The following is a 9,275-nucleotide window of genomic DNA, read 5'->3' on the forward strand; positions in this document are numbered from 1 at the left end:
ATGGACTTTGCTATACAGAGATCCCTCTGTTTTTTATCTGCTCTCATCGAAGCAATTTCAGATCTTATTATCCATTTGTTTGTAGTTATATTTATAAAGTATGCAAAGATCTGACATGATACTGTTTCCAGTATTCTAGGACGTACATCACAGTGATTCTTAGAGATCCCTCAGCTGCAGATACTGGTGCACCTATATTAGGAACTCTAAGAATGAAGCACTTGAAAAGTTGGAGTGGGTCTATCTTGTGAACAACAGCAGAAGCAAATAGCATTATTTGGAGATACAAAGACCTTTCACGTGCCTAATTTCAAAGCTACTGACATGTGTAAAACTCGCTTTGACGACCTTAATTTTCGAATTCATGCTGGGTTTATCTATTGTGATCAGGTAAGCCAACCATCCTGCCTATTTCATTATTTTGCTTGATTAAGGATTTTGTTCATATGTTTATTGCCCTATTCTCTTCCTTTGTTCAATATTAGAAATAGAGTGCAATTTCTGCCAAAACAGTAATACATATAGTAATTCATGTCAGACTGGGGCAATATATACTCGTCCATAAACTGAAATGGTAAAACATTAAGAACATCATTACTGACATGAAAAGATACATCAATTATATAGGATTCAATGTACAACTAGTCATCTTTGCTATTGTTTCCAACATATGTGCTCAGTTGATAAGGACATGGGGGCACAGAAACTTCAACTACTCCTTCTAGCATTTGTGTTACTTTCTTCATTGACGGCCGAAGTGATGGTTCTTCTTGAATACACCATATAGCTATCATTACCAGCCTCTTGAATGTTACCATGTTGTTTATCACATCCTCATCATCCACCAGATCTTGTAATTTTCCTTGTTTGAAGCACTCATATGCCCAATCCGTGAGAATGATTTTCTTATCTTCTTCTCCTATATCCAGTTCCACTCCCTTCCTGCAACAAATAATCTCAAGTAGCATTACGCCAAAACTATAAACATCCACTTTCGCTGAGATTGGCGCATTCCTAAACCACTCCGGGGCTACATAGCCTCTAGTACCTCTAATCCCTGTCAGAGTTTGAGTTTGGTTATTCATTAATAGTTTCGCCAATCCGAAGTCTGAAATCCTGGCAATAAAATTGTCATCCAGTAGTATGTTTTGAGGTTTTATATCACAATGAATGATTTGGTTGTTGCACTCTTCGTGCAAATACATGAGTCCTCTTGATATACCAAATGCAATTTGGACTCTTTGGTTCCAATCTGGTTTAGCAATTCCGAAGAGGTGATATGCCAAACTGTTGTTACTCATGAACTCATACACGAGAAGCCTGTGTTGTCCCTCGTCGCAGAACCCAAGCAGTCGAACAAGATTTCTGTGATCCGTTCCTCCAATTGCGCTTACTTCGCTTTTGAATTCCTTTTCGCCTTCTTGAAACACCTTGTCTAGCTTCTTTACTGCAACGGAATTTGTTGAACCCATTTCCTCTATGAACCCTTTATAGACTATACCAAAAGCACCCCTTCCTAACTCTTCCTTGAACCCATCTGTGGCTTCTTCAAGTTCTTGGTAAGTAAATGAACGAAGATTGGATCTCAGAACACTAGAGTTTTGGTTTCTTTTACTCAATTTTTTGTTCATAGAAAAGAAAACCAGAAAGATTGCTGCTAAAAGTATGAAACTGAAAATTACTGAGCTGCCTAAAAGCAGCGACAATATCAGAACTAGCGTAGACCGATCTTTACCTGGACCGGTATCTTGTGAACCACCATCCTTCCTTACTTTGATTAGAGCAATTCTTTTCACAGAAGTATCCAGTCTACCATTTGGGAGCGGTAGTCTCTTTTTCCAACATGATCCCTTCAACAATACAGCCACTGCACAGTTACAATCATTCATGCAAGAACGTCTACACTCCGTCTCGTTGTAAGAATCCAACTTGTCATAGTCTGACAGTGGCCATTCTACATTTTCCAAGGTCTTGAACTCAAATAGATCCTCTGGATTCTTTGTGTCTTTTTCCTGGCATCCTTGTAGAATTAGAATTGGTCTGCAACCACCATATCTGTTATTTGGATCAAGTAACTCATACCCAGGTGGACATAGACAAGTAGGCCTTCCGTTCGCTGTGATGTCGCAATAGCTACTATATCCACATACACCACTGCCAAATCTGCTAAAAACCGAGAGACAAATGTTTTGAGGGAGTATTCGCTCAATGGCCCAGCTTTGGATCGAACCGCTGGAAGTTTTTGGGTAAGAGTACTGTGTGAAAACTCCATCAAAGTCGAGTGTCGCTCTGTAATACAGCCCACTAGACGGGGATATGGGACTCCATGTGAGATTTTGAATGCTTCCATTTCTAGTTGCAATGTAAATATCACCTGATTCTTTGAAGACAAACTGGCTATCATTAAGGTTACGTCCTATTGACCAAGAATCATTATAGTAACCCTCGTAATCATTTTCTGTCAGACTTGGAAAAGCAACTTGGTAGAGTGCAAAATATCCATTTTCGTGCATTCGGAGCCTAAATTTTCCTTTTGAATATGTTGTATCATTCACACGTGAAGAAAGCTTAAAGTCTATTCTATTTATATTCATGAACTGTGTTGGTAAGATGGTATCTGTAGGATTCATAAAGCTCTCCCACAAGTAATCAGAAGAATTCCGCCCACGTGCAAGAACGAAATTCCCATTGTCAAGCATGGCTGCATATGTAGTGCCAGTCACTTGGTCTCCCGCTGTCCATAGTACCTTGCCTTGAGGATCCGTAAGAATAAGTTTACCGTCAGGTGTAGTCAGCTCAACTTTGGATCCTCTTGGAATTTGTAAATCCCCATCTGCAAACCAAACTACGGTTTTATCAGGTATTTTGTCAAACCAGATTGCAAGCAGGAAACGGCTGTTGTCTTCAGTTAGACGGAAGCCAAACGCGAAACCGCCAGACGGTGAAAGCCATGAAGAGTTTGCAATACCACCAGATGTTAAAGACGAACCTAAAGTTACATTTTGAGCAATGGATATTGTTGGTAGAAGAATCAAAACTAGGAAGGGAAGATGAAGAAAATGAGCAAGAGAAGTAGACATAACCTGTCTCTGTATGTATGTGCTCTCAATTCCTTTCAAGATTGATAATAATTCTTTCGCACAACTTGAATTCTCTCTTATTGATCAGAGAAAAAAAAACTAGAACTGTCTCAAAGAGTGAAAGATATAAGTCACTCTCAAGAAATACTGACAAGGAACTCTCTTGTTGTATTGGACTGAAAAAACATCGTTTAGGGGTATTTTGCACCAGAAGTTGCATCATAATCGGGCATTCATAGGCAGTAGTAAGCTTCTGGTCTGGTAGGGGTGTGTTCCTGTCTTTCGGGTCGCTTTCTGAAGCTACGGCAAAGTCACACCACGAGGCCAGAAAAGTCAAAAAATTTGAATTCTTGAGATTATTCAATGGCCTAGTCCCCATCATGAAAAAAAGAAAAGAAATTCCATCAATACAAATTCAATGGCCTAGTCCCCATCAGGAAACGTAGCAGAAAGATCCATATTTTAAAATGTGGTGGAAAATTCCAAGGCCGGCAGACAAAGAATGTCCATCCAGGAGACTATTTCGCCCAACAATTTGCGCATAAGATCCAAATTTCTAAGCTCCAGGATACCAAAATGAGGAGAGAATCTAATCTTATTCGGTTAGGGATGTAATTACCAAAATGATCCTACCTATGACTATGTAGCTGCTAAAAATTGATTTTAAACGGCGAGGTTAATACCATCTCCAGCCTAATTTAGTTAGTGTACTCCTATGGTATGGATAGTCTGATACATACATGAGTTCGAATTTGTGCACGTAACATTTCAAAACATGGTTCCGAATTTCTGATACATACATATGGGACTTATTTGAACTCAATTATATAGGATTTAATGTACAACTAGTCATCTTTGCTATTATTTCCAACATATGTGCTCAGTTGACAAGGACATGGGGGTACAGAAACTTCAACTACTCCTTCCAGCATTAGTGTTATTTTCTTCATTGACGGCCGAAGTGATGGTTCGTCTTGAATACACCATATAGCTATCATTACCAGCCTCTCGAATGTTACCATGTCGTGTATCACATCCTCATCATCCACCAGATCTTGTAATTTTCCTTGTTTAAAGCACTCGTACGCCCAATCAGTGAGAATGATTCTTTTATCTTCTTCTCCTAAATCCAGTTCCACTCCCTTTCTGCAACAAACAATCTCAAGTAACATTACACCGAAACTATAAACATCCACCTTTGCTGAGATTGGCGCATTTCTGAACCACTCCGGAGCTACATATCCTCTAGTTCCTCTAATCCCTGTCAGAGTTCGAGTTTGGTTATTCATTAAAAGCTTTGCCAATCCAAAGTCTGAAATCCTCGCGGTAAAACTATCATCCAACAGTATGTTTTGAGGCTTTATATCACAGTGAATGATTTGGTTGCTGCATTCTTCATGCAAATACATGAGTCCTCTTGCTATCCCGAATGCAATTTGGACTCGCTGGTTCCAATCTGGTTTAGAAATTCCAAAGAGGTGATATGCCAAACTGTTGTTACTCATGAACTCATATACTAAAAGTCTATGTTGCCCCTCGTCACAGAACCCAAGCAGCCGAACAAGATTTCTGTGATGTGTTTGTCCAATTGCACTGACTTCACTTTTGAATTCCTTTTCGCCTTCTTGAAACACCTTGTCTAGCTTCTTTACTGCAATGGAATTTGTTGAACCCAGTTCCTCTATGCACCCTTTATAGACTATACCAAAAGCACCCCTTCCTAACTCTTCCTTGAACCCATCTGTGGCTTCTTCCAGCTCTTGGTAAGTAAATGAACGAGGACTAGATCTCATTACACTTGGCGTTTGTTTTCTTTTACTCAGTTTCTTGTTCATGAAAAAGAAAACCAGAAAGATTGATGCTAAAAATATGAAATTAAAGAATACTGAGCTGCCTAAAAGAATCGACACTACCCGAACCAGTGTTGATCGATCTTCTGCTCGACCGGGATCTTCTATTGTTATACCATCCTTCCTTATTTTGATCAGAGTAATTCTTTTAACATCAGTATCGAGCCTACCATTTGGGAGCGGTAGCTTCTTTTTCCAACATGTTCCATTCAGTAATACAGCTACTGCACAAGAACAATCGTTCATGCAAGAACTTCTACACTCCGTCTCATTGTAAGACTTCAACTCGTCATAGTCTGAAAGTGGCCATTCTACGTTATCCAAGGTCTTTAACTCAAATAACTCCTCCGGATTGCTTGTGTCTTCTTCCTGGCATTTCTGTAAAGGGAGACTTGGTCTGCAACCACCATATATATTATTTGGATCAACAAATTCATACCCAGGTGGGCACTGACAAGTAGGCCTTCGGTCCCCTTGGATGTTGCAATAACTATTATATCCACAAACACCACTGCCCAGTCTACCATTAATCCGTAGACAAATGTTTTCAGGGATTGATCTTTCGATGCTCCAGCTTTGTGTAGAATTGATGAAAGTCTTTGGGTGAGAGTATTGTCTGAAAACTCCATCAAAGTCGAGTGTTGCTCTGTAATACATCCCACTGTCCGGGGATATATCTGTGGGATACCATGTAAGATCGATGTTTCCATTCCCACTTACAATATTAATTTCGCCTGATTCCCGGAAGACAAACCGGCTACCATTAGGTCCTGGTGACCAAGTTACGTTCACGTAAGCCTCGTAATTATTCTCTGTCAGACTCGGAAAGCCAACCGGGTAGAGCGCAAAATATCCACTTTGGTGCATTCGGAGCCTGAATTTTCCTTTTGAATATGCTGTATCATTTACACGGGAAGAAAGCATAAAGTTTCCTCTACTTACATTTATAAACTGTGTTGGTAAGATGGTGTCTATAGGATTCTTAAAGCTTTCCCACAAATAATCAGAAGAATTCCGCCCGCCTGCAAGAACGAAATTCCCATCATCAAGCATGGACGCATATGTAGTGCCAATCACTTGTTCTCCAGCCGTCCATAATACTTTGCCTTGAGGATCCGTAAGAATAAAACTACCATTGGTAGATAGCTCAACTTTGGATGCTTCCGGAATTTGTAAATCTCCATCAGCAAACCAAACAATGGTTTTATCAGGTATCTTGTCGAACCATATTGCAAGTAAGAAACTGCTGTTGTCTTCAATTGGACGGAAGCCAAATGCAAAGTCGCCGGACGGTGAAATCCATGAAGTGTTTGCAACCCCAGACGTTAAAGAGGAACCTAAAGTTATATTTTGTGCAGTGGAAATTGTTGGTAGAAGAATTAAAAGTAGGAAGGGGAAATGAAGAAAATGAATTACAGAACTAGACATAATCAATCCTGGTAGTATGTGCTCTCAATTATTTTCAAGACTGGCAATTCTTTTTTGATGAAAAACGGTGGAGGTATAAAGGAGGAGGGAAACTACAAGAAGAAATCTCAAAGATACCTTATCACATGGAGGGAAGACAAGTCAAGAATGTGAACCCTCAAGACTATTCAACGTAGATAAATGGAGAGACTGAAACCAGTCGTACTCCTGTACCTCCATGGCCGAGTGCAGTAATGAGACGACTAGTCAGAAAACTACTTGTTGAAAATGAGCAGCCACAAAATCAACGGAGGAGAATTTGACATCAAGGGTTGCAAAGAAATATCCATCGACAAAACATTCCACACTCGTACAAAATTTACAGTGTTTCTTGCTTCTTTCTTTTCCAACAAAATGAGTTCTTGCTTATCTGAATTTTCTTCTTTCCCCGGCCCAAAGCACCTAAAAATAATTATCTTCATGTGACTGTCTAATGACGTCTACGCATTTGTCATGTTATGAATCTGAATTTATATGAATAGAGAGACTCAAGCATGCCATATTTGTTTATTTTTTTTGTATAGACGTGAGACAATTAACAGATTACAGTAGTAAATAGTATCCTACCTGAGGGTAGCCAATGATAGTGTACACATTATCTGAGATTTAAGGCTCTGATTCATTTTGTTGGAAAAAAAATCACACACAAATAAGAGTATTTGGTGGCCTAAAATTTACAGAAGTTTGCTGTGACCTAAAATTTGCATATGACCGAATTTATCTTGTGACATAAAATCTAGAAAAAATCAAACCATAATTCAAACTCTATCATATTATCCAAATTACTTGTACTCTTTTATTCGCAAGCAACTTAAAATATAGGTATGTCACCTAAAATCTGTAACTCAAAATTAACTCAGATTTTACTTTGTGATTTAAAATATGCTATGTGACCTAAAAATATTGTATCCTTTTTAATGTAGCATGCTGCACAAATGGATGATCGATCCTGATGCTGTTACCCCTCTCTAACCGTTGGTAACCCAACAGTTGGAAAAGCATCCACATTAAACTTTCTTTGTGGTGTGCAAGTTGCATCTGCTTTTGCAATTAAAGTTTAACTCCCACTTCACTAATTCTATAAAGTCCAACAATACCGGGAAGAATTTTGCTCTCGCGCTGGTAGATCATTTTTGATCTAGCAGCACCGTGGCCAATCATTTGATCCTTTATGACATCGACAAACCGGAAATTTAACCACAGTTTACTTCCCTTTTTTCAGGTGACTTTTTCCTGCCGGTTTATTTACCTTCCGCTATCTTTAGAAAATATCGAGATATTTTATATCCTAACTAGATATGCATGTATATTTTTTTGGCGCCAATTTATATTTTTGGCGTGCGAAAGAATCTCTAAATAAGGTTAAGAACGTCAACCATCTAATGCGAAGAAGTTACAGAAACTAGAGGAAATGCAAACTCTCTGTTCCTATCCAGTTAAAATCAGCATATGTCGATTGCCTAATACTCTTCAAAGCAGTTGATTTGATCTGATGGAATTGTTTATTATTAGTTGTCTATCTTACATTCTGTCTTGTTTAATCACCTAATGTACTGATACTTATTTGGTTCATATGGATACCAAAGAACTCCCAATGTTGTCGAAAATGTCCAATTTAACGAGAGTTTTTTTAGCACTTGTGTTGGAGAAACGCTACTCGAATCGACTGTATTAGCACATGTCCTGTATTATGCTCTCATGTGTCGTAGACAGTGCTTCCGCAGTCACGCCAAAGAAGTTTGTTTCATGAATTGTAAGTATCGAATTGCATCAATTTGTCACTTTATTATATATTTGTTTCATATGTTCAAGTGTTCTCTAGTCTCAGACATAACTTAGGGAAGACTAAGTTCAGCAAACTGTACACATTTCTTCTTTTTTTGTGAACAAGGTATTATTGACAATTGTTACGTTTTTTGCAGTACCGTTGAAAGGTTGCAAGGATGGTGTTATGTTCTGTGGGAGATGTTTTGGCCTATGATGGCTCAAAAAAAAAAGTGTTTGCTGAAAGAGAACCATATGTATAACTTCTCAGTATGGCATAATAAGTTGATAACAAATGTTGTACTACTATATGCGCATGCTTCAGTTGCCCCAAGTAAAAGAAGAAAATTTTTGATCTAAGATCAAAGAACTGTTGGAGAAAATGAGTTTTATTGTTTCGGTTTTGTAGTCTTGGTGGGAATGGAACTTAGGACCTTTGAGTCTCTAAGGGAACTTGCTCATTTTCTTATGAATGAATGAAATACGACATTTAGTTCTACATAGGGTATAACTAAAGAGGAACTCCACTATCTAACTATTCCATTATGGATAGTTAGACAAATAATGTGGGTGGAACGGATGGGGCAAACAATATTTGTTTTCACTAAGGATTGAGCTTAAGGCTCGGGCTCGTTCTTACGTCGTGGACATAGGTCAACCCATACTTATCTTTTTGGAAACAATTAATTTGAAATATTTCTTTAAATATTCTAATATCAAATAAATTTCGTATTTAATGTGGGGCATAAGACTTGGAGAGGATTTGTTTATTTCCGTTTTAATTTTAACGTCGACATAATGTGCAGTTAATTGCGTAACTGTTTTTTTACCATTTTGGAAAATCTTGAATTAATGAAAATTTATTTTGATTTTATTACAAAAATATATTCTCTTTAATTCACTCTTAATGTAGATTATTCTTGATAATCTGTCTTCTCCACTTTGGTAAACCAATTCTGTTTTGGTGTCTAGAAGAAGAAAAAAAAACAATCCTTTTTCTTTTCGTTTTTTCTACCTCTGTGTGGTTTTTCATATTCCGTGCCATTGTTGTTGAGTTCGTAAGTGGGCAAGTATTATAGTGCTTATAGTATTTGCAACGGGCAGTTTTATCCTG

General features: G+C 38.2%; 2 protein-coding genes across 2 annotated transcripts; both read right to left on the minus strand.

The window, feature by feature from the left end:
• Positions 1 to 490: 490 nt before the first annotated feature.
• On the minus strand, positions 491 to 3,269 carry LOC113284238 (G-type lectin S-receptor-like serine/threonine-protein kinase LECRK3). The gene has a single exon (XM_026533649.1). The coding sequence runs from the start codon at positions 3,078 to 3,080 to the stop codon at positions 642 to 644; it is 2,439 nt and encodes an 812-aa protein (XP_026389434.1). The 5' UTR covers positions 3,081 to 3,269; the 3' UTR covers positions 491 to 641.
• Positions 3,270 to 3,823: 554 nt separating this feature from the next.
• Positions 3,824 to 6,627, minus strand: LOC113284239 (G-type lectin S-receptor-like serine/threonine-protein kinase LECRK3). Its single transcript, XM_026533650.1, has one exon. The coding sequence runs from the start codon at positions 6,356 to 6,358 to the stop codon at positions 3,926 to 3,928; it is 2,433 nt and encodes an 810-aa protein (XP_026389435.1). The 5' UTR covers positions 6,359 to 6,627; the 3' UTR covers positions 3,824 to 3,925.
• Positions 6,628 to 9,275: the final 2,648 nt, after the last annotated feature.

The sequence above is a fragment of the Papaver somniferum genome, chromosome 5 (assembly GCF_003573695.1).
Source record: "Papaver somniferum cultivar HN1 chromosome 5, ASM357369v1, whole genome shotgun sequence".
In the NCBI taxonomy this organism is placed as follows: Eukaryota; Viridiplantae; Streptophyta; class Magnoliopsida; order Ranunculales; family Papaveraceae; genus Papaver; species Papaver somniferum.